The sequence below is a fragment of the Lissotriton helveticus genome, chromosome 4_1 (genome assembly GCF_964261635.1).
Source record: "Lissotriton helveticus chromosome 4_1, aLisHel1.1, whole genome shotgun sequence".
NCBI classification, from domain to species: domain Eukaryota; kingdom Metazoa; phylum Chordata; class Amphibia; order Caudata; family Salamandridae; genus Lissotriton; species Lissotriton helveticus.
The window spans coordinates 1,739,928,182-1,739,953,581 of record NC_136063.1 but is presented as its reverse complement, the minus strand read 5'-3'; the positions used below and the strand labels follow the sequence as shown (position 1 = coordinate 1,739,953,581).

Below are 25,400 nucleotides of genomic sequence, written 5' to 3'. Positions count from 1 at the left end.
ACTACTTCTGCGAAGGCAGGCTTATAGAGAATTCTTTGGTACGAAGGAACAGCTATGAAGCTGTGTTTGAAGACATCTGACAGTGCTTTATTCACCAGTGCATAAGACTTGGTCTCTGGATTTGAGTATCATAATTGCTGGGAGTGGAGGTGAATTGCAGTGGTGTGACAGGTCGGTAATGCAGAGTGAGCTCATATAGATAAGCAAAGTGGATTCTGACTGAATCAAAACAAAACTTTCTTGAGAAGAGCAAGAACTGCGAGCCAATGAGGAAGACATAAGAAGAGCTGTATTCTCCAGTAAAAGGGGGGGGGGGGGACTACATTTTTGGACTGAAATACATCAGTGATGCTAGCAGAATGGCAAACCCAGCACTGTGTTCCACTGCTGAGGCCAGCTGACAGGTGAGCAAAGCACAAAAGGGAGGGGTCTACAATACGGGGTATAGGAGAAAAGTGAAAGCAATGAGACAAGGTTAAAGACTTACAAGAGACTCACAATTTCACAGTCAATCGGGATTTGTTTCCAGGCATAACACAAAAGCTGCCAAATAGGCACTTGTAAAGTGGTAAACCTGTATTCTGTCCAGAAAGCAAATGGCAATGTTTCACCTGACACTCTGCCAGCAATCTAGGTCTCAATTTACCTCTGCTCAGCAGCTATCTATTCAGTGTCTACTTTAAAATACATTAAATTACATCAAGGCTATCAATGTTACAATGTAATGAGTTACCATCTGAATTGAGTAAAGAGTGCAGTTCAAATTGGCGTTGATCATTAGGAGGTGGTTATCGATACAAGGAGCAGGTTAGGCGTTGCGGGCGGTCGTGGCTGCAGCACCAAGAGCTAGTTGTTGCTGGAGATTTGGATTGGCGATTGCACTGGCTGTCGGTCATCATGGATGCCCGCTTTCAGAGTGAAGAGCAATTCCCGCTGGAGCTTCACATTGGCAGTCGTCGTGGGCAGTCAACTCTTGACACTCAGAAGTCACATCTTAGTTGCACATGGCCAAAAACCTTTGCACCTTAACTTTTTCTTCAGAAAGAGCACACCCTGATGCCAATCAAGTGTCCAGTTCCTGGGGGGCACATCCTGAGGATCAGTACTCACTCCAGCAGGCCGGCAGAAGGGCTCTGGATAGTCCAGTTGGTGCTGGTCAGCTGCATGGAGGCCTCTGAAAGCTTGTGTTCCTTAAGCTCAAAAAGGAAGTCAGCCAACTGAGCCTTGGAGTCTCTTCTGAGGAGCCTGGGTTCAAGCAAAGCAGGTCTTCTTTCTTCAGACTTCATGGCAGTCCTCCTTCTGAATCTTCCACAGGTACAAAAGTTCTGAAGGGTTCTAAAGATGCCACTTTTCCTCAGTGCTAGCCTGTGGGTTGGGAATGCCCCCTTTGTCTAACCTTACCCCTTGCGTTGGTTTGGCTAAAAATTTCTAAAGTAACAGGGGGCAGGCAGGCCTACATGTGAGCTGTACTTCTCAGTGGAAGGGCAGGTAGCCTTTAGTAGTCAGGAAGCGGATGGGCAAGTTCTTAGGCTATGCTTTTAAGCCCAGGAACACGGAGTACAATACACAAAGACATCCTGCTCAGGAAAGCAACATCCTGTCCCACACCCAAGGCCCTTCTGTTTCTATGTCGAGAAGGAATACACAGAACACCACAGGTAAGCCATTCAAAGACATGTGACTCAGGACACTGGCAGAAAGGAACGTTTGGTCATTTTGTTTAGGCAGAGAAATTACACATTTCTTTAAGTTGCATTTTCAGAATAGTAACTGAAAATCTGACTTTACAATTATAGATTTTAAATTACAATACATTTGTCCCAAACTGTAATTAGCACCTATTAAGTGTAATAAGATAATTAAGTCTGTGGGAGAAATAGCCTTTACAGCAGTGCCAAATTACTTTAGGAGTTTTTCCCTGCCAGGAAATGTATAACGTGAAACACATATGTCCTATTTTTATTAAATACCATGTACCCTGCCCATTCAGCCTTTAGGGACTACTTAAGGGATACATTACAAGTATTAAAAAAGATGATTTGGGTATAGCCAATGGTTTCTTTTGTAAGGTTGAAATGGCAGTTTAAAACTACACTACAGGCTGTGTTGACAGGCTCGAGATATGTTTAAATGGCTACTTTAATGGACTGCACAATGAGTGCTGCAGCCCACTAGTAGCATTGAATTTACAGGCTTGGGAACATGTAGTACCTCCTACACGGGACATATAAGTAAATTGCATGTGCCAATTAGGTGTAGGCAATGTTACCAGGTTTTAGGGAGATAGCACAAGCACTTATCCCCGGTTAGCATGGGTCGAGTGCACTATGTCCTAATTAGGGGTGGGCGATTTATTCCGCTCCGCTGGAGGAATCAGCAGAATTTTGGCCACTCTGCGTTACACTTGTAATGTGGCATTTAAGTCAAATTCGGCCAAACGCTGCATGGTGGAATTTTTTTCTCACGCACGGCTTGAATACAGAAAAATGGTGAGCGAGATTTGGCCTTCTCCGAGCACGATTTGGTGGGCGAGATTATTCCAAAACGGGCATCTGCCAGCAGTCACGACCATTCATGGTCAGAAAGCTAATTTTTCAGTGTGGAACGAGCTCTGGGCGCTAAATCATAGCATGAGCAGCTCGACGTGCATCCGCCCATTTGCAGAATTCCATAGATTCTTGCTGAGGTTTTCTATAACGTCGTGGAATTCTGCAGAGTAAAAATCTGCTAGTTATGCCCAGGCCTAGTTCTAATGCCAACAAAAACAAATTCAGCAACAACAGGGGATGAAGGCAAAAAGTTTCAGGGAATACCATACCTAGGATGTGCGGTCTAACAAGACACGTGAACACACATAAAAAGATGAGAACATGCTATGAAACAAAGTGCTTGTATACTTTTATTTTGTTGCAAATTTTTGGGGTCTCAGAAAAGATGCTTTGCCCACTTTAGGTAGTAGATCAATTTGGCTGGATAGAACGCAGGCCACCTACCTAGGTGCTGATGATTCACACTATATGCAATGAAGCAAATGTGAAGTGAAGAAGATGATGAAGGGATGGGTATCACATGAGCTAACCATTCAGAGGCACACTTTTGACAACACTGATAAGGCATGAAGAAAAGTTTAATTAATTCTGCAATTCTGGGTGCCGCAAATAGAATAATATAATGAGCTATTGATACAGTATCATGAATGAGAGATAGACTGCACACCTTCCCTTTTGTTTTCGTCAGTTATCAAACCATTTTAAGTGGTGCTCAAGGCAAGTCTTTGCGTGCATGCTCTGAAGTGTGCTCCATCCCATTAGCACAGGTTTGAAGTGTGCTCCATCCCATTAGCACAGGTAATCAGGACAATTTATTTAATTAGTTGTTTGCAATTCGTTTTAACTTGCTTTGGAAAAATTACTCAGGTCACATGGTACTCCATCCATAAAGATAGTTGCAAAGCAGTTTTAAAAAAGGTAGAATGTATGGGTTTACAAAGGACATTTCCTCACAGGCCTATAGCTGAGCACTATTAGGGTCCATTTCTTCACTTTACAACAAGCAGTCTCTCTGACAGTTCTAGGACTGAGTTAGAGGTGAATTAAAGCAGACCCTTGTAGCATGATTGAGGTTTGATTTGCTCTCATCGCCGCCACCGACGACATCAAGACCATGCTGGACAATGTCGAAACTGCGGCCCTCATCCTCCTGAACATTGCGGCCATCTTCGACCCTACGCACACACCTCCACAATGCAGGGATCCACGACAAAGCCCTGGACTGGACCACCTCCTTCCTCACCGACAGAACCCAAAGGGTCCGCCTCCCCCTTTCCGATCTGAAGCCACCAAGATCATCTGCGGTGTTCCCCAAGGATCATCCCTCAGCCCGACACCCTTCAAAGTCTACATGGCACCACTCGCCGACATCATCCGATCGCACGACTTCAACATCATCTCATACGCCGATGACATCCAGCTGATCCTCTCCCTCAGCAAGGCCCCCAACACTGCCAAAACCAACCTCAAAAAGGAATGAAGGCCGTCGCCCAATGGATGAAGAACAGCCGCCTGAAAGTGAACTCAGACAAGACGGAGGTCCTCATCCTCGGCTCCTCCCCCTCTGCCTGGGAGGACTCCTGGTGGCCGACCACACTGGGAGCCGCACTGACACCCATTGACCATGCATGCAACCTAGGGTTCATCCTAGACTCATTGCTATCAATGACCCAGCAAGTCAACGCAATCTCATCCTCCTGCTTCAACACTCTCCGCATGCTCCGCAAGATCTACAGATGGATCCCCACCGGAACCAGAAGAACAGTCACCCAGGCCCTCGTCAGCAGCAGAGTGGACTACGGCAATGCCCTCTATGCGGGAACCACGGCCAAACTGCAGAAACGACTCCAACGCACACAAAACGCCTCTGCACGCCTCAACCTCGCCATACCGCTCCACAGCCACATCACAGCCCACCTGAGAGACCTGCACTGGCTCCCCATCAGCAAGAGGATCACCTTCAAGCTCCTCACCCATGCCCACAAGGCACTCCACAACACCGGACCAGCATACCTCAACAACCAACTTACCTTCTACACCCCGAACAGCCAGCTCCACTCTGCCGACCTCGCCCTTGCCACCGTTCCACGCATCCACAGAACGACCGCCAGGCGCAGATCATTCTCCCACCTCGCTGCCAAGACCTGGAACACCCTCCCCATCCACCTGCGGCAGACACAGGACCTACTGACCTTTAGGAGACTCCTCAAGATCTGGCTGTTCAAGCAGTAGCAGCACCCCTCTCTCCCCACCCACAGTGCCTGGAGACCCTCACGGGTGTTGTAGTACGCTCTACAAATAAATGATTGATTGATTTATGTTTGGCACATATTATGCTTTTCACATACTGTGTTTGATTTAAACACAGGGTTCTTTTATGTTTTGCTTCATTCATTTTGTGGTGTAAAGACACACTTTTATGGCATGGTGATTTTCTTACTGGATGATTATTTGAGAACAGGCACATGGGTTTCTGGCACAGGAGATGTCCAAGCTAAGTATGCACAGCATTTTAAATAATTTTGGAAATGCTTAAAATGTAAACATGGCTTCTGAAGGGCTTTTTTTAAAATGTCAGTTACCACTGACGAAGGGCTTGAAGCCCGAAATGCATTGGGCGCACACTGAATTTGGTTATTTCAAGTGATATGTGATATACCAAGCTGTTGGAAAAAGCCCGGATGGGCATTCTTGGAGCACTAAAAGGTTTCAAATTTCATCGCCTCCGTCTGAACTTTAAAACTAAGGAATAAAAACGGTTCATAATGATGATTACAAAGGATTACTGGAGTGTTTATTGAGACGGTTGATTGGCAGTGCAGCTTTAAAACTGGCACGTGACGACCCACTAGGCATTTTTCGCTATTGATACAGTATGTCATGCTCTGGTATCTTCCTTGTTAAATTTCAGTAGGTTGGACTTCTGAAATGTAAAGGGGAGAACATCTGCAGGTGCAAAGTTTATCACACCACTTCTGACTACTACACAAACAGCTGTTTATGCAGGGTGCACAATTTAAGAAGGCACCTGTACGCGAGGAATGAGTAGTAGCGCTCTCTTCTGTTGCATAGCACAAGAATAATTCTACTGCTTGCTGTGTGATACTAGGCTAAAAACCGTATCGTACCTGCACAACATGCTTATTTTGAACGCTCAACCTCTAAATCACTCCATTTGTAAATTAAAGCTGGATGCAAGGTAATACACTTTGCTACAAGTCTCTCTTGTATCACATATGGGCAGATCCGCTACAGGTCTTATCTATCATCCAGCCTCTGTAGGAGTCCATTGAAAGTAAACACTCCACCCCCCCCTCCATTTGGACAGGTATGTAATGCCTCCTTGACATCATCTAATGACATTACAGAAAGGAGGACTGTAACGCAGTCTATCCTGGCGGGTCTCTGACACCGTCCCTCCCTCCTATGCCCGCTCAGGTCCACATGCCTTCTTGACATCGTCTAATGGTATTCACTGAAAGAAAATTTGCAATGCAGCCTATTATGGCAGATCACTGAAGCCCCGCCCCTCCCCTCCCACCATTGCCTGCTCAGGTCCACAGAACCTCCAAATAGCTGAAACTATACGTTACCCATCAAGGTGGACTGTAAAATACTAGGACTCCTTAGGTTGACTTGTAGACGTGATCAAGGCCGCCAGCGTACTACTAACCTACAACTGGGTGTTCATCTCTCACACCTACTGATTCATCACACCGCAAAGTACTGCGTTCAATTAAACAATAAGCACATATCACTGGTCATCACGAACAATATAGAAATGCTTCCCACATAAAATCAAAACAAGGACAACACCCTTTCAAAAACCCACCATACCCGTTTAGTATGCCACCCGTGCGGGCAAGCACTTCAGTGCCCCACACATGGATAGTAAGATCTAAATAAATGTTACAGTGCATTATGATCAATACCTTGATCTGTGTGACAGCACAAGTACTTCCAGGAGCCACGCTATCTTGGAGCTCCAGCAAGATTGACTCAGTCAGTTTCTCTTCCAGCACAGGAACAGCCACCATGCCACCTGGTTGTTTCTGCACCCTGTAATTGCTTGCCAGGACACCACATTCCTCCAAATATTCCCTGAAGAGAGAACGAGAGAATATTTTTTCAGAACCTGATATTCTTTAAACATGTCACTGTAGTCTATTTTTATCTATTAGCAATTTACAAAATCAACTATATTTTATAAGCATGTGAGAGAGTGACTGCTTAAAGGATATCTCATATCCAAACTTCTTTTAAAGACTCTTTGACCACACAACTACACCAGCCTCATAATCAAGGGAGTTGCTGGGAAATAAAAGTACATCTTACTTAGGGCATATCTCTAATCATACTCAGCACGCTAAGTGAGCTACCCGACCCTCCTTAAAAAGAGTTCCTTTCATCAATTCCTTCTGTCCTTCCATCTATCCTTTTATCTATCCACCCATCTAACTGTACATATCTTCACCTTTCTATCTACTCAACGCCGGATCCATACTGTTTTTCTATCCATCATTTCAAATATACATCCATCCTTTCAACAATCAACCCATCAGTATATTCATGCTTTGCATTTCACCCATCTATTCACTCTTCTTCATCTGCCATCCCTCTGTTGTAGAGAATGTCCAATATGAAAACACCGTAGAAAATATAAAACATGAGAACATAGCACAACAACAAACACTAGTAGAAAGCACACCGCTTTATGTGGTTAAAAAATAGTTTATGATCAAGTCTTGATCTGACAAGAGTAAAGTGAAAGCTTTATTTGTGGGCACAATGGAATAAGTAATTTGAAAGGGTTTCAGTTAAAGCCCAACTCGCGTTTAGAGAGCATGAAGGCATTTATGGATTTATTGGGCTTAGCACACAAGATGACCGGCACACACTCCAAGTTCCCAAACAGATTGTAACCTGATTAGACAGTGGGAGCAGGAAAATTAAATTAGCTTAGAACACACGGAGGACTTAATAGCACAATGATAAAAGCACACACTCCACTTAAATTACATTTATCACGAATACACATGCATTCGCAAGCAGAAGAATGCTTCGTTTCTTATGCATTGTTGGAAGTACAATAAAGAATGTGCAGAGGATTAGGTCAGGGTTTGAGGAATGGGGATACAGGTCCTTGAGTGTTTTCCATCTTAAATCTATAACCTACAAGTCAATTATTATCACTGTTTGTAATAAAGTATTGTGAAAGATGTGTATAAAAAGAGCTGCCCGAGAAGCACCACTTTGAGAGAGACCAGCAGCCTGCCTGTGAGTAAGGAGGGTCTTTCTACCTGTCACGACAGTCAGTAAAGAACTGTTTTTGCATTGCCAAGAGGAGTATGTGTTGTTTTTTTCATTGTGATGGTCATCCTACAACAGTTGGCGAACCAGCCTAAGAAATCGCTTTTTGCCCCCGACGACTGCTGATAGGAAGGAGCCAATATGTGTTCAAATGCTTGACACAGAGGGACAGCTGAAAAGCTGGTGTTGCTAAACTTTATCTGCAGGTACGATCTGAAAACTCAAATTACTGCACTGGACCGAATATCCAGAAGTCGCCCTATGGTCTCAAAGACGCATGGTTTGAAAGGAATCCCCTCAAGTGTGGAGGAAGGGGCCAAGAGTTGCTAGTTGCATTTACCGAGTAGTAGAGCAAATCTTGATTATCGTTTAGAAGAAGCAATCATATTTTTTATGCCAAAGGTAAGTGCATGTGTGTTTATGAATGAAACATGGTCACAGTATGAGTTTTTTTTGTCTAATATCGTATAATTTGAAGAGACTAAAAGATTACATTTTAGTGTACATCGCATAATTGCTAGAGACAGAACTGGATGTTGAGATGCGTACCACATAAACGGCAAGACCAAGAGTTGATGTTTTGATTTGCATCGCATAATTGCTAAGACAAAATAGGAAGTTTTAATGTGCTTCGCATACTTGGTGAGACAAAACCTGATGTTTTAATGTGAATTACGTACTCGGTAAGACAAAACTGATGTTTTAATGTACATCAAGTACTTGGTAAGAAAAAACTGATATTTTGATGCACTTTGCGTACTTTGTACGACAAAAACGGATGTTTTAAATGTATATTACATCATTTAGAATTTTCCCATTTGTTGTTCTTTTCTTAAATACTTGTAAGTCATTTAAAGAGAGTAATAATATTTGTCCAGATAGATTAAAAAATAGGTTGCAAAAAGCACTAGAAACACGAATGATCATGGAGACTCCTTTAGAGCATATGGAAAAGACTTTTCCACATGATCAGAGAAAATTACAACAATATAACTTGAAGTGTTTTAAAGACACCCAAAAACATACATATATAGGTATGTTCAATGACACAACAATATTACTATCCATCTTAGAAGTAGCCCTTGGCTACTAGATACCACACCTCTAACTCCCCTAAATCTAAGATTTAAGGGATTCCTCTTGACAACAGAACATCAGATCTGAACAACTTACATCAAGGAAGGACCAAGAAGAGACCTGTGTTGCTGGTAACCGGACTTTGTCGACAGGACCAAAGCAAAAGAGGGATACTTTGTCCCTGTGGCAACAGACTTAGAACGGAGTGAACAAGCATCGTCCTCTTCTAAAACTCGGCACTCCCTGAGAGAGGGACCCTTGTGTAAGCAAAAAGTACCCTCAGGCTCCCCTGGGCTAGTGGCAGTAGTCTCCTGCAAACTGCAGGTAAAACCACTCACCGGATCTGAAGAATGGCTGGCCATCGGGCCCTCTGTGGAAATCGCCCAAATCCAGATGGTCCAGTGCATTGTGTGAATTGCAGTCCTGCCTGCCACGTAGTTTCAGGCTGTTACCTCGCTCCCCGGGACCCCGTGAAGAGCTAGTACCTTTTCATTGTGCTTACTGGTGCCATGGCTTGTTGGTCACCAATCAGGCAACTAACCCCCACATTCGACGCTGTATCTACAGTGAACACCGTATAAACTTCATCCATCATCAGCAGCTGTAAATCTGTTGTGTTTTTGCATTTTGTTTTGTTGCAGCAAGTTTAAGCGGTAAAAACAGCATCCCTGCGTCTCCCGCTCAGCATCAAAGACAGCTGGGACAACTCTGCACTGGGACTCCACAGGCTAGGTAAAATTTAACTGACTATTGTGACCTGGTTGAGGGGCCCGCATGACCGTTGCCCCTTAAGTGTTCCACGTAACTCAACCTGCAAGTGACCGATTTAGTGGTTTTTAGCATTGACCGCAAAGTTTTAGTTTCTATGTATAATTCTGCACTGATTCAATATTGCTTCCTAAATCCATAACTAGTTATATGTATGCTATTCTGTTTGTTTTAATGACTAGATTAAGATAAAAATACACTATATTTTTATAAATTGGTGTCGGATTTCTATTGAGTTGCATTAATCATCGTCCATGTTGGTCCTCTGAAATACTTAATACATGTTCATCTAGTAAAGCCGGACTGCTCTTTGCCAATCTACCAGGACTGAGCTAAGGATTTATTAGTTTGAATCCAAGGACCATCTTTGGAGTAGTGTGATAGTATTACATAATGATGTCTAACCCCCACACCACACAAAAGTCCACTTTCCTACATCCATGATTCAATTTGCTGGAACTCAGAGTATGAATACTGGATGCTTTCAAAAGTTTCAAAAGTCCAATGGCATATGTGGCAGAACAATGCCTGGAGAGTTCGAAGTCAGACTGCTTTGCCTATGCCTCTGACAATTCATGGTCAATGTCTAACTATTCAGAACTGGCCACTGGAGAAGGAGCAAGCTGCAGCCATGTTGCATTCACTGTGCTGATTGGCTTCGAAGTCTGACTTAGAGGTCCAGGAAAATTGTAATGTTTCTGGAACCTTTATTAGGGCCACCACCTTAGAGTCTGGATTGTTTTCAGTGGAGCAGTGTCAGGTCCATTACTTAAGTCAGAATGCACCTTTGATATGCCTCGGTGGGACTGCGTGTTGGCTATGCAACGGTCTCTGCTGCAACATTGCATGACAGTTTTTGAGTCACTGCTAAGTCACTCAAGAAACACTTTGGGGCAGGTAGCTCATAGTAAAGGTGGACTGAAGGCTAGAACAGAGTGCTTTTTTTCTTCTTTTTTTTCATTAGCATTTCAACAACAGATACATGGGCGATACATAGTCAACTCTTTTGAATAGTGTCAAGCAGTTGCATTAGTCACTGGTATAACAATGTTGTGCTGCCATGGATCCTACTTGTGGACCAAGACTTGAAACATTATTTGAAAACATTTGTCGAGGAGAAAAATATAACACCAATAAGTCATCACTTTAAAATTCACCACGTGAACAGAGCGGAGAAGAAAGGAAGCGGCATAGTGCTCATTCTCAACTCCAAGTTTAAATCACTTTACTGCAAAAATCTCTGGAAATCCATCATGTGAAGCCATGAGCTTCAAAGTGGAGTTGTATAAACAGTACTCCCTTAATGTTATCCTTCTTTATAGACCGCCCAATACCAAAACCCTTTTCATTGATAATCTTGAACATCTCTTATCGCTCAAGGCAGATCATCCGGATTTTATTTTTCTAGGAGATTTTAACTTTCACTTTGAAAAAACTCGTCCTGGGCACAAAAATCTTACTTGACCAAATATCCAGTCTAGATCTTCATCACTGGTCGAAGGTACAATGCACACCGCTGGCCATTGTCTGGACGGCATTTACACCGACAACCAACACATAAGCTGGACAGACTCTCTTCCGTTAACATGGTCCGATCACTCTGCAGTTCTTTTTAAAATTAGGCCCCACCAAAGGACATATCGCAAACAGACCGGAGAATCCTTCATTAGTCGGCCTTGGAACAAAATGAGGCCAACCAACTAACCTCCCAACTTTCTAAATCTCATCTGAATCTGTCCATGGACCCCGATTCGGCAGTCACGAACTATCACACCTGGCTGGCAGCAGACATGAAAAAACTGTTGGACTAGGCGTACCCCATCAGAACCTCAGCTTAGCGACCAGCTCAAACTTAAAAAACAACGCTGTCATAGATTGGAGAGGAACTGGAGATTATATAATATAGACACTAAAAAAATATAAAGAATCCCTTCAAATAAACAAACATCTTATTGTTACAGAAAAAGCTGCATACTATACAGAGCAAATCAAAGCTTCTAATAAATGCCCCAAAACACTGTTTGATACCATAAAATAAGCTATCTAAACTGCCAGCTCCTGAAGACATCACAGCTAGTCAAGAATTCTACGACATTCTTGCAGATACTTTTCAAAATAAAGTTAAAGCAGTTTACAACTCTTTTCTATCTTCACCCAACGGCCAAATAAACCCTGGTGTGCACCATGAAAGTACTGTCAGCACAGAGACAACCTCTGCCACTCTGTCCTCATTTAAAGCCCTAACCACAGAAAAAACACTGCAATTAATTAAAACCATCAAATCAGGCTCCCCAGAATATCCCTGTCCCCCTAAAATCCTACTCTTAGCACCTGAGACATTTCTCCCCCCCCCCCCCCTTTAACAGCGATCTTTAATGTCATGAACACCACAGGGAGATACCCAGTAGAATGGCAAAAAAGCATCCATACGGCCACTATTTTAAAAAAAAACCCTTGTTGAATTCTGAGGATCCACTGAATTACAGGCTCATCTCAAGACTCTCTTTTCCTTCAAAGGTGGAGGAGAAAGCTATTAATCTAGAACTCTATCACTAACAACGAAATTCTGGATTTGTCCCAATTTGGGTTCTGGGCTCATTACAGTACAGAGCTAGTGCTGATCAAGGCCACCGATGAGCTCAGACATACGCTGGATGGTGGGGGCAGTGCAGTCCTGATCCTACTAGATCTGTCAGCGGCCTATGACACAGTTATTCATGTGCTGCTGATGGATCGTCTGGCAAATATTGGGCTCAGGGACAAGGCGCTCTCCCTGCTAGGCTCCTTCCTATCCAACCGATCTCAGTGGGTCGCATTGGGGGATTTTATCTCCCACTCCCCCTTTTACACTGCCATGTGGGGTTCCTCAGAGTTCTTCCCTGAACCCCACAGTCTTCAACCTATATGTCACCCCACAGTCTAGGCTATTAAAAAGTGATGGGTTCGCCCTGGCATCGCATGCAGACCGATACACAAATTATCGTTTCAGTAACTGAAACCTTGAACTCCACTGCCAGCAACTTTCAGGACTGCATGAGCCGCATTGGAACATGGATGTCAGAAAATTGTTTAAAACTCAACTCGTCCAAAAAAAGGAGGTCCCACTTTTTAGTAATAATCCTCAATTCTGGACCACCCAGTGGTGACCAGCTCAGTTAGGACCACTACCCACGCCGGTCTTAAAAGCAAAGAATTTAGGAGTAATCATAGATAACAAATTATCCTTTGAGGCCCAAATAAATTCCACTACTTCGAGTTGCCACTTCATACTAAAACCTTGAGGAAGATCCTACCTTCAATCCCAGTAGAACGCAAGAAAACAGTGATCTCAGTCTTGATTGAGTCAAGACTGGATTACTGCAATGCACTGCTCACCAGTGCAACAAAATGCAGTATCCAGAAATTGCAGATCGTGCAACATACTGCAGCCTATGTTCTTCTGTGTATTCCAAAAGCTGAATCTGTAACCTCTGCCCTTCGGCAATTACATTGGCTAACGGTACCAAGAGAGGGACTGTCCTGCTAAAATTTAGGAAGAACTTAAAAACTTGGCTTTTTAGAATCAAACTTTATCCCCTTTATTTCAATAAACATGTGCTTCAGGTAGCGCCTAGACACCCATGGTTATTGGCGTGCTTTATAAATTAATTAATTGATTCATTCATTCATACATCACAAAAAGTGGAGGGGAGGGACAAAACAAGGGAAAAGGGAAGCGATTGTAGAGTATCGCAGAGTCGAGTGATATAAAGGACAGTGTGGTCGAATAGCATATAAGTGCAATGATGGTGCGGGCCTAGACGTGAGGAGGGAGCCTGCATAGGCCGGCGACGTGCGGCTGGGGAGGCGGGTACACTGAAATGGACCGTAAGGCTACAAGTGGCCTGTTACATGCAAGGGGTTAGTGAAGAGATTGAGTGGGCTGGGAGGGGGTTAGTGCCGCATCGTGGCCAAGTGGGGGAACAGCACTGGAGAATTGAGTTGAAAGGTAAGTAGGCAGGCTCAAAGTGGATGCCAAATGGCTTTCGGGTGTGCTGTGCGAAGTTGGAGAGTGGAATATATCTCACTTTGCATGTCACAGTATGCCATACCACGGATCCACCCCCTGTCATAGGTCGGACTTCATTACCCCAATGCAATGCAATTTCCCTTTTGGCCAATAGTAGAGCAATGGCTGAGAACCTGCAATGACAGACTGGAATGCTAGAAACATTACCTAGTAGGGGTAGCATGGGAGATGGCTCAAGGGCAATATAGATAATAAGCGAGAATGTGTGAAACATTGTCGATAAAGTGGCAATTATAGGACAGGACCAGGTCATGTGGGCGAAATCTGTCCCAGGGAAATGGCATTTAGGGCACTGTGAGGATCTAGAGGCATGGTACTTGGCAATCTAAAGGGGGTGATGTAGGATCTATGAAGGAATCGAAGATGAAGGAGCTAGCAGCGGTGGTTAGGGAACACAAGGTTAATTTGCTCACAGTTAAATGGAGTTTTTGTCTGACATTGGGTGTCCCAGGTCTTCCTACCAGTGGTGCTGAACCCCCCCACCCACAAGCCCCCACATTGCGCGCGTGTTTGAAGGCCATGCATAAATGATAGAGGTTCCCAGTCAGGTGGGAGCCGTCCGGATCCGCAATTAAGAGTGTAAGGGGGGGGGGAAAACCTTGGGTGATAAAGGGTAGGAGGCCATACAGGATCGTAGTGTACTGTGCAATCTAGTGGAGATAAACCTGTCTATGTGTGATAGTTCTGGACCCTTTGTGATGCCGGGTGAGCCCAAACATGCCCATCTAGAAAAAGGTCCCCCGAAGGTATGGAGGTGCAATTTCTGCAGGGTATGTTGCACTAGACTCTCCGTTGTGAGTGGGAGCCAGGGGTTGCAGGACAGGGTAAGTCAGAGAGAGTAGAGTGTCAAAACCCAGCTCTCTGCTGAGTCTGCGCCAGGCCCTACCTTTTGATTAGAGGGTCTGGATTTCATCTGGGTCCAGTCAAATGAGTCATGGCAGGAGTGCTTTAAGGGGTGTGGGGTCTGCTAGATCCAGCTCAGGTAATTATAAGGGAGGAGGGAGTCCAGGCGAAACCAATGGTAAGAGGAATGTGCTTGCGCAACTAGATAATACAGGCGGAGATTAGGGACAGCGAACCCAACCCATTCATAAGGAAGCGTGAGCATTTCCCTGGCTATAAGCGGTCCGCCCATACCAGTCACAACAATAAGCTGCGAAGTTGGGCAAAGAATGAGTTTGTCAAAGGGATCCGAATGTTTACAAATAAATATAGAAAGCATGGAAAGACGTTCATCTTGACGAGGGCTATTCGCCCCGCCATGGAGAGTAGGTGGCGAATCCATCAGTCCACATGAGCAACAAGCTTGTCCATAGTGGGGCCATAATTGAGGCAGATAATAGGTTCTTTGTCTCTATGAAGTGTAATCACTAGGTCTTTAGTGCTCTATGCAGACCATAGAAATGGATGGTCACTCGAAGGGGGTTTCGTAGAGTCCGTCAAGGGCAAGAGTTCAGATTTCTCTCAGTTAATGCGCATGGCTGATATGTCACCCAGCCTGACGATCTCCCTCACTATAGGGCCTAGATTATCAAAGGAATGTCTAACAAACAGCAGGATATCGTCCTCATACTTAGACATTGAGAGAGGACGGGACCGAAACCGCAAACAGCGGTGTAGGGGTTTCTCTTGCAGGTGCCGGATCAGGGATCCATGGTGATGATAAATAACAATGCGCATAGTGGGCATCCCTGCCTAGTACCCCGGGAAAGGATCTGAGAGGGAGCCGTTTATCTGCAGACAGGCTGTTGGGGAAGAATACAAAAGCGAGACCAGGGCGTTAAAGTCGTTGGGTATGCCAGGTTTCCACATATTTGCGTGGAGGAAGGGACATTCGAGCGAGTCGAACGCCTTCTCGGCATCTATGAGGGCGACCATCGCAGGTGTCTCTGGGGATACTCTGTTCAAAACTGGAAATAACTGTCCATAGATTGAGTGCAGTGGATCTATGTGGGATGAATCCCGTCTGGATTGGCGACAAGATTTGATCAAGGAGGAGCGATAGCCCATTGGTCATTGTCTTGGCCAGTATCTTATTGTCGAAATTAAGTAGTGACAGGGTCTTATAGGAGGCGCATCTGGTGGGGTCCTTTCTGGGCTTGAGCTGCAGTGTGATTGCCGCCTCACGCATAGTAGGAGGGGGAGCATACCGCTTTCTAAGGATTCTGAGTAGACCTCCAATAAGTGGGGTATCAATATCTGTTTGAACGCCTTATAAAAAGAGCCGGATAGGCCGTCCAAGCCTGGGGCCTTCGAGCCGTCAAGCAAATCTATCACCTGCGTGAGTTCCTTAACCCAAAGGGGTCACTAAGAAATTTGGCCTGTCCGGTGTTGAGCCTGACCATTGCCACCTCCTCTAAGGATCTCCTTTCTTCGCAAAGCCTCTAGGCCCCCTGGGCTGTATGGCTCTCCTGTGGCTCGGGCTACATTGAAAGCCTGGGATGCTGCAGCTACTCGCAATGGTCTGACAACTTTCCCATCGCCCCTCACTCCTATTACTGAAAACCCGGACTTCTCTCCGGGTCTTGACTGGGAGGCATTTAGTCATTGGAACAAAGCAGGGCACCGGTCTATAGAGCATTTCTTTGACATTGAGGGCCCTTGATTCCTTGAGGATTTTAAATCTGACTTTTACCTACCCGAAATTGAATGCTACCACTATTTGCAAATACAACATTGGGCCATGCACCCCAGGTTCGTTTGGGAACGGAAAGGTTCCTCACTCAATACGAGCATTGGTTGCTCTCGAAACACTCCACAAAGCGACTCATCACAGAACCATACCAGGTGGTCAAGTCAGCAGGCCAAAGATGGTGGGGGACTGAGCTAGGTTGGACTCTGACCCCTAAAGAATGGGCCGACATTCACTACAGAGCCCAGCATTCGGCGCATAATATATTTAGCATTGAGACGGCCACTAAGATTATGATGTATTGGTATCTTACACCCTCCCGACTCCACAAGAGCGACCCCAACCGTTCTACTTGCTGGAGGGGTTGTGATGCAGAAGGCACATAATTACACCTGTTGTGGGAGTGCCCCAACCTCACTACTTACTGGATGCAAGTACTGGACGAGATTGATAGTCATTTCGATACCACGCTACTACGCTTCCCCGCATATGTGGTCCTGAAGTGTCCGATAGGCTTACCTTTCCCCTCAAATCTCGTAAGAGTAAGCAACTAGGCAGGGCTCTAAGGGCAGCACTACAAAATATATTAACACACTGGGGCACAGACAGAATACCAACTATACAGGGATGGTCCACCGACTGTGGTATATTCTTGGCATGGAACGCATCTCTTTTGCGCTTCAAGGAGATGGGGCTTCCTTCGCGGATGTGTTCCGCGAGTTGTCCTGCCCCAGATACTTACAGTTACTGCCCCTTCCTGAGCGGAGCTAGACTGTGACCTAAACATCCCTGCGCAATAGAGGGCTGGGCCTGCTATTCGTTTTTCTGTCCAGATAACTTGAAAGAAGGAGATGGGAGGGGAGGAGAGGGTTGGGGGCGGGAAGGTTCATTCTGGTTTTCTTTTGATGCTCTGCAAAGCAATTCGAGGGTGCGGCCCATGTCCTGGTCCTCATTTTTCATTGCATCTTGTTTGCTGCTAAATCAATAAAAAGATTTCAACCTGAAAAAAGGACTGGTCATCTGTGATCGGGCATATATATTTAAAAACAAAGTTTCCCTACCGAACATTGTACCCGCAACCCACTTTGGTTGTCAGCTATGGTGCTATGGTGAGTAAATGAGAGACTGTGGTGTATGAGTATGTAGAACCCTCTGGAGTATGTACTGTACCCAGCTGAGTATCTATAGGACCCCCCAGGAGAAGGCGAATGGGGGGGGGGGGGTTCCATCAGGAAAACTATTTTAATTTGTTCGGTGCAAAAAGGATAAGACTAGCTTACATTTTCGCAGGTTGAGTACCCGAACATTCCAGGTTAGTAGTCGCACCTTGACTGAAAGTCTAGAGGTCCACATCGCTTATATATATGGGAAAGTAAAGCTGGCTCAGCACTGCATAACCACCCAGGTGTAACCTGTATAGGAAAGGCATAAACACGCGAAAAGAAAGAGGGCTGAGGGAGACAAAATACAAAAATAGTCATAATTAAACCCCAAGTAACCCACACCAGGCCGAGGGGAGAGGGGGCAGGGGGGCACGGCGAATTCCGGCAAACTTTAACTCATAAACCGAAACACCAACAAGGTTAGAGACAGAATCATCAGTGGGAAGAGGGCAACGCCTCGGGCCCAGCGCCCATACTGTACAAGTAGAACTAAGCAACTGAGACTGTCGAAGGTGGGGAGAGAACATAATTGGGGGCAGGAGGGGAGAAATATTTTTTTAAATTATAACCCTTCATATAAATGACAACAGTCTACATCATAGGGATAGCCAATGCTGGACGGAATCAGGAGGCCGAGAACTAATCCTGAGGGAAGAGTTCAGCACTGGCCACCAAGAGCCTTTCCGGTGATGAGCAGTTAAGGGTTGAATGGTGATCGCAGAATCTGCTATCTTTCAGGTGTTTGCAAAAGGAAAGAACATCAGCGGATGTTTCAACAAATTTAGGTTTGTCGGCCACCATCACCTAGGGCCTCGCCGGATACAGCATGCCATATTTGAGCTTTCTGAGTTGGGCCTTTGCATCAGAGAATTTCCGCCTTGCCTCCTGTACTGCAAACGTAAAATCGGGATAAATGGAGAGCGTGGTGCCCTGGTATTGCAGTGGGGAGTTCTCACAGGCCAGTTGGAGGATCAATCAATCAATCATATCATTTGTAAAGCGCACTACTTACCCGTGAGGGTCCCAAGCTGCTGGGGGAGAGGGGGGGTGATGCTACTGCTCGAAGAGCCAGGTCTTGAGGAGTCTTCTGAAGTCCAGTAGGTCTTGGGTCTGCCGTAGGTGGGTGAGGAGGGAGTTCCAGGTCTTGGCGGTCCGTCTCAGGAGTTTGGCCAAAGTTCCTGCGTATAGGGCGTTTCCGTAGTCCAACCTGCTGGTGACGAGGGCCTGGGTGACCATTCTTCTCGTTTCTGATCCACTTGTAGATCCTGCAGATCATGCTGAGGGTGTTGAAGCAGGAGGAGGAGACGGCGTTGACCTGCTTAGTCATGGAGAGGGTGGAGTCGAGGATGACCCCTCGGTTGCGTGCATGGTCGGTGGGTGTCGGGTCTGTTCCCAGTGTGGTCGGTCACCAGGAGTCGTTCCAGGCTGAAGGGGTGGATCCGAGGACGAGGACCTCCGTCTTGTCCGAGTTTAGCTTCAGTCGGCTGTTCCTCATCCATTCAGCGACGGCCTTCATTGTGTCACGTTCCCTGTAATTCACAATGTGGGCCAATATGAGGTGTAGCAGGGCCCCTGGCGGGGGGGTATTGACTGCCAAAGACCTGTGGGCCCTCTCAAAGCTGGAGGAGAAATGCTGGGCCCGAAAAGATAAAAAAGAAGAGTTTCCACAAAATGTTCAGGGTGAACTATATTTGTTGACTCCGCCAGGCTAGGATTCAGATATTATTTCTCACCTCCAAGTCTACATTTTTAATTGCAACTGCTTTTAGGAGGCACTCTCATTTTTTTCAGGCGCCAGGTCAGCGTGATGGTGAGGTCTTCTTGGGTTGACACATGCTCCTCCACAGAATCTAGATGGGTGCGATGCCCATCCAGTCATTCTCAATGCAGTCCAGCCGGGTAGCCAGCGTGTCGAATTTTGCATTGATGGTGTGGAATACAGATCTCAGCTCAGCCATAATAGCCGCTGTGTCAAAGGTGAGCCATCTCTGCTTGGGGTCTCCTCTGCGTCTGGTCGAGCGAGGGTGCGACAAGGATGATGGGGTAACAATGTAGTGGGGGGCCCAAGAAGTCCATGCAAGTTTGGTGAAAATGTGCCAACACATGCCCCCAAAGTGGCCAGTCAGGAGTTGCGAGCCCCCTGACACGGCCCAGCCGCGTTCAGATAAAGGGGCAATGGGGCCCCAGGTCGTAATGTGGGACTCCCGCAAAATGTGGCCAGGTGGGGAGGAGGCCCAGCCTGGTGGAGTGTGCTTGAAGGAGGAAGCGCAGGGGGAGAAGTGGCCCTGGTGCCCACTCACCGCAACAATTGAAGAGATGTAACATGTTCCGGATAGGGAGAGCTGTGCCAATACTGGGCAGATATGACAGCCACCGGGTGGGCCCCCCTGCACAAGGCATTCGCTGAGTAGGGGTGGCTGTCCGGCGATCTCTGGAGGGTAGTGCTCTACGATCCGGGCTGGGTACAAAATGGAAATGCCCACCGGAAGAGGTAGGACGGGTCGCCCAAGCGCCGACGAGTCTGCCGCGGATTAGACTTGTGTGGCGGGTGGTGGCCCCAGGAGCCTTGCTCAGCAATGTGGGAGGTAGGGGGAAGGCCCAGAGAAGCTCCGATGTCTCTGCCTCAGGCTCACCTGCAGCCGCTGCGGGGCCTCTGAGGCAGGCCGGGCCATGACCTCCCCAGAATCAGTTTGCATGCCGGTGCTGCCTCAAAATCAGTGCCCGTAGGGGAGGAGCGAGGAAGATGGAGGGGGACAGCTGGGCACTACAGCATCGGCCTCAGGCTCACCCGTGGCCTCTGTCACCGCAGGGCCTCTGAGACGGGCTAGGCCGCCATTCTCCCCGGAAGTCTCAGGCTACCCGGGGCTGTCGCAGCAGCACCATCTGAGGCTGGGGCATGATCACTGAGGTGGTGTGGAAAACATTCCAGTCCCAGGAATGCAGAGCGAAGTGAGGATGGGGTCCACTACCTTTGTTTTGAGGGCAGCAGGCTCCGGAGCTTCAGTGCAATGCGGCCATCTTGTTTGATGGCCCGGCCACGCCCTCATCGGAGTGCTTTCTGATTGAGCAGATTGCTTCCCAGAGTCAAGGATGTTTCTGGAATAGCGTGGTGTGGTACAGATAGACTATCCAACTCCAATAATGCTTTGAATCACTCTACAGGTGGTAACAGTAAAGTACTTGTGGCAAACTTACATTACAAGTTCGGTCCTGCTTACAATATTGCGGTCTACAACCATTCAGGGTGGAGAAGTCATAAATGAATACTTATTGTGGTCACATTTCTAATGGTTGTAACTCTTCAACTGCTGCACCTTTCTTAACTGTCTTGGATGTCAACCTTTAAAAATTAGCGACTTCAAACACGTGGTGGTTCTGGTCTCGTACGCGATTGCTTGAAATGCAGCACACAATGGGTGCCACAACAGCTGCTGTATGAAGCTATGAGTACAAAGGTTGATGTTTATAGAACAGTTTGCCCTTTGTTCTACTGCTATGCCTTCACCAAACTGTAGTTGTGAACATGGAGCAGAGACAAAGAAGCGCCTGGGCAAAGCATAACCCACTGTTTTGAATCTTTAGACCAAGACTCCAGGTAGCCTAGGTCTTGGGCGTTTGTTGATTATGGTTTGGTGAGGACCGCAAGGCCCAGTTTGGAATAACATGGGTGCAACTCCTTAGCGGTCCTTCGTACTCACTTTGGACTATGTTTTCTTTGCCAAGGTAGGTCTTCAACTATGACCGAAAGTGAAATCTAATCTTAATATGCATTGCAGGTATGCAGGCTAGTGGCAGGTAGGTTCTTCAGGACACACAAGTCCATGGGTATGAGTTTCAGCAAGGCTTTAGGAACGTGAGGAGCTTGTATTATCTTTCGTCGGCTGCCTGCTTGTCTGCGGTTCAGAGGTGAATTTGCTGCCAGCGTTGTGAAAGTCTTTCAAAATGGAGTCTTCGGTTGTGATCAAATATGCAGCAAGAGAGCAGGACTATATGCTCCAAGACTTACTCTCTTGTTTTTGTGCCCAGTTTTCTTCTTTTGCAATAGGCCTTCAGGCTCGCCAGTGAGGCTTTCCAATTACCATTCTTTGTCTTCTTGGTGCTAGGGTATGATATATTCTTCATGTGTAGGTCAACAGGCCTTCTTTGCAATAGAATATGTTTTGGTGGTGAACAGGGACATCTATGATAAAGGTGTCAAACGCCTACGTACCTTCCTAGTCGTATGATGACTGAAAAGGCTTCATGGACATATGTTTCCTCATGCAGGAACTTTGGAGGTGCTAGGGTTTCAAGAGCATTGGTGACTTCTAAGATCACCAGCAGGAGGCTGCAGTCTGGACTGGTAAACTATTTGAAACAGGATGAAGGCCCAGAGGGACACATGCTGTTTGTGCTTGCTTTAAAGGACAGACAGGAGTGAGCCTTTGGTGTTTGTGGGCTCGTCCAAACATTTTCTGTTGCTTTAAACTTTTCTAGGCCAGGGGCCTCAGATGCAAGAGATGTGTACGCCTTTAGGAACAAGTTCATGCTGGCGATTGGTGTGCATTTTGGTAGCTGTCAAGTCAGGTGGGCAGGGAGCTTTTTTGCTTCTGCTCTTGTCTTAGTAACTTCTATTATTTTTTTAACACCTTAGGCTCGGATAGAATGCATGCAGTGTGGTGTCGAGTGAGCCCACAGGCTTGGAAGATTCTTTCAGCTGCTTACAGCACAAATGTCCCTTTCATTAGCAAGGGCCAGCTTGCACCACAGGCTCTGAACAAACTGAGACAGTGTGGTGTGCTAGAGTCTGTGCTTCCTCAGGTGGAGGCTTTCAGGCATTAGTTCACCTGTGAAGCTGCCTGATCATCCTTGCAGTAGCTCCAAAGGCCCATTGAGTATTGATCTTGATATTTCCCTGACACTACACCTCAGAGGAAATCACTTGGTCCTCCTATGGATCTTTTAACCCTGCTGAGAGGGGTTGGATATGGGGGATCCAATCCAGTTAGCCAATGAGGACCAGGAATTAGGTAACTGACCTACAGGCTGGCAAGATTCCAGTATATAACTCTCAAAACTATTCTGTACAAAGACAGGATAATTATGGCTAGACCAAATCTCCTGAAGAAATTCAGTCTGACTGGAACTATAAAAACCAATAATTCAGGTAAAGCAAGGTAAAATAGTAACATAGGAATTTGTTGACTAGAGACCTTGCTATTAAAATTCCCATCCCCCATTGATACTATATTGGCATGTTCAATCATTCATTGGAGACAAATCATAGGGAGAGATAGAAATAGGATGCAAGAATAGTTACATTATCAGTAGGTTAGGATACGTAAATGTATCAATCTTAGACATTAAATCAAGGAGTGCAGAATAATGATATGAATCTCTTTCGGGTCATCAATTAACAATGCTTAAAAAGAACAGTTAAGTAAAGGACATGGACCTTACGAGCTCAAGAGTTCTCTCCAATGGGGAGAAGAGTCTGGGAGTATTGCACACAGCTTAAGCGCCAGACCAAGGAAAGCCAGTAGAGTCCACAGAATGAAAATTGTCTCTCAGTCTGCAAGGAAGCAATACTCAGTGGAAAGGTGGCAAAGTGTCGAACGTAGTGGCACCCTGATCATCAATCCAACATGTGGTATAGTTTCCCAAGTTCGAGGTGACCCCCCCTGGGTCAACTCATCTGGTCAGACCACTCAGTCCATTGGTCAGTTCGTAGAGGGTGATTGTCATGCAGCATAAAGACGACATATTTTATGGGAGAAAGGTGGAGATATTTACGTGAGCTACGGAACAATTTAAAAAAAATAGGAGTGTGAACCATCGCCCTTTAGCAAAGGCACATGAGGGAGTTGAAAAGGACAGTTTTGCACAGCAGATGTTCTTAAAGTAACAACACAGTTGTGAATAGTCCAGATATGTGCATGGGAACTCTTTTTTATAAAACATCGTTTCATCCCACATTGCAAATGTATGAGCATCACATGAGAATAGAATTGAGCAATAGAAAGAAAATGCAGGCCTAAATTGAAGTTTAGTTCATGAAATATACAAAATGAATGAATGGAAGTACATATTTAATTCAAAAGTTTCTAATACCTTTTATTCTTTCCCGAATGTATGTTCCTTATATAGCATTTTAATTTCATTGCAATTAGCAAGTGTAACTTTTACACAATACTACATTTCAAAAGTACCAACGTATAAAATGATTTCAAAATGTGAACTAAATTGTTTCTAGTAATCCTCATTAGTTCATATACGAAGATCATTCTCTGAATGTTTCAATGAAATTGGAATTAGCATAAACATGCAGCACAATTTCTCTTTCTTGGTTGACAACATTTAACAGGAACAAAGATAGTGTTAGATCAAACTCTACAATAAACTTTCATAAGATTATCTAATTTACATGTCCTTCCATTAATTCTTCACATACATCATTAATCAAAAGAGATTGAATTAATGAAACTTCTAGAACATGTGAGTCTTCACTTTAACAAGTCTATTCCACATTAAAAAACTACATATGGAAACTTAGTAAACAGGAACCTATGTTATGCAAACAAGCATTTTCATCTAGTCTACACTCTTGTACATGCTTTTACAATGCAGTAACTACGTTTCTTTATGATTTATTTCTCATACGTTCTCAACGTGTAATGTACACACGTTGAACACGTTTGTCATTTTCCTTTTTAAAGGTTTCAAGATCAGTTTGAAGTGTCAAGTAAGGATTCAGCTGTTTATCTTCTTCATAACCCTAATAGCATTGGATAGCAATAAGGGAGGGGCCGCAAGGGAGGCAATGGCAAATGGGCACATGAAACGGAAGGAGCGGCAGCTCTGGGGCAGATAACTGGCCCATTAGCCCAATCCCTCCTGGCCTGGCTCTCGGGTGCAGCAGCATACAGAGTCCTGAGCCCACTCCAGAAGTATGTAAAAAGTAATAGGCGCATTGCTAAAGCTTCGAGCATCACACCTCTGCTCCTCACCTTGGGGACATTCTCTATGGAGCAAAGCCTGCTTCTGTGTTTGACAGCACAGCAGTAAGGGTATTTGGAAGTAAGCCAATCACTGCCTCATGGGCCAAATATGCAAAAGCTGCTTTCCAATGGTGGACTGGTTTGATTCTCATAGGTCTGGCTGCTGAGCTGGTATGCTGCAGTGTTCCTCATCAGCTCAATGAGAGACGTGAAGCAGGTCCGCATACTTAACTTTAATTTGTTTGCATATTATAACACTTTTCTCCTCCTCTTCCCCCACACACTGGCAAGTAACTTTGATCTTCTGAGCAGCAGCGCTTAGCATAGGTTCACAGTGCAGAAGGGAACGCCATTAGATTTTTGGCCAGAGACGCAACGTTAACAAGCATTTGCAATGCAATAGGTCTCGCATTAGGAAAGTTTGAGCTATTGGTATTGTAAATGACACATTTTTTATTTATGTGTTGGTTTTGAAAATAGCAAAATTAATAGCTTTGTCATTTACAATGCCAACAGTTATAACTTTCGCAAATGTGACACCTATAGCATTTGTAATGCAATATGTGTTGTATTTACGTGACTTAGATGTATTGATATTACAGATAACAATGGCTTTTAATTTTTTTTAATAATTAATACTTAAATAAAACTTATTGTAATTTATAATGGCAATAGCTTAAACTTTTGTAAATAACTTTTGTGAAGATTATGTTCAGTGTATTTTATTGTGACGAAAATCCAAGAACAGAAGTGAAATATTAACATCTTTTTGTGACATTTGTAATAAAGCTTGAAACATTGAGAGAACATATTTGAACCAGTTGTTGAATGGTTGCACAGATTGAAGCTGTGGTG

The 25,400-nt window shown here is 45.2% G+C and overlaps 1 protein-coding gene across 3 annotated transcripts in view; it reads right to left on the bottom strand.

Moving 5' to 3' along the window:
• The window catches only part of TYW2 (tRNA wybutosine-synthesizing protein 2), a 228,030-nt gene that overhangs the window by 165,190 nt on the left and 37,440 nt on the right, over positions 1–25,400 (bottom strand). For all 3 annotated transcript variants that reach the window (XM_078688421.1, XM_078688418.1, XM_078688420.1), the window contains exon 3: positions 6,482–6,650. In XM_078688421.1, the coding sequence (XP_078544547.1) occupies positions 6,482–6,650 (169 nt within the window). The remainder of the gene's footprint in view (positions 1–6,481; positions 6,651–25,400) is intronic.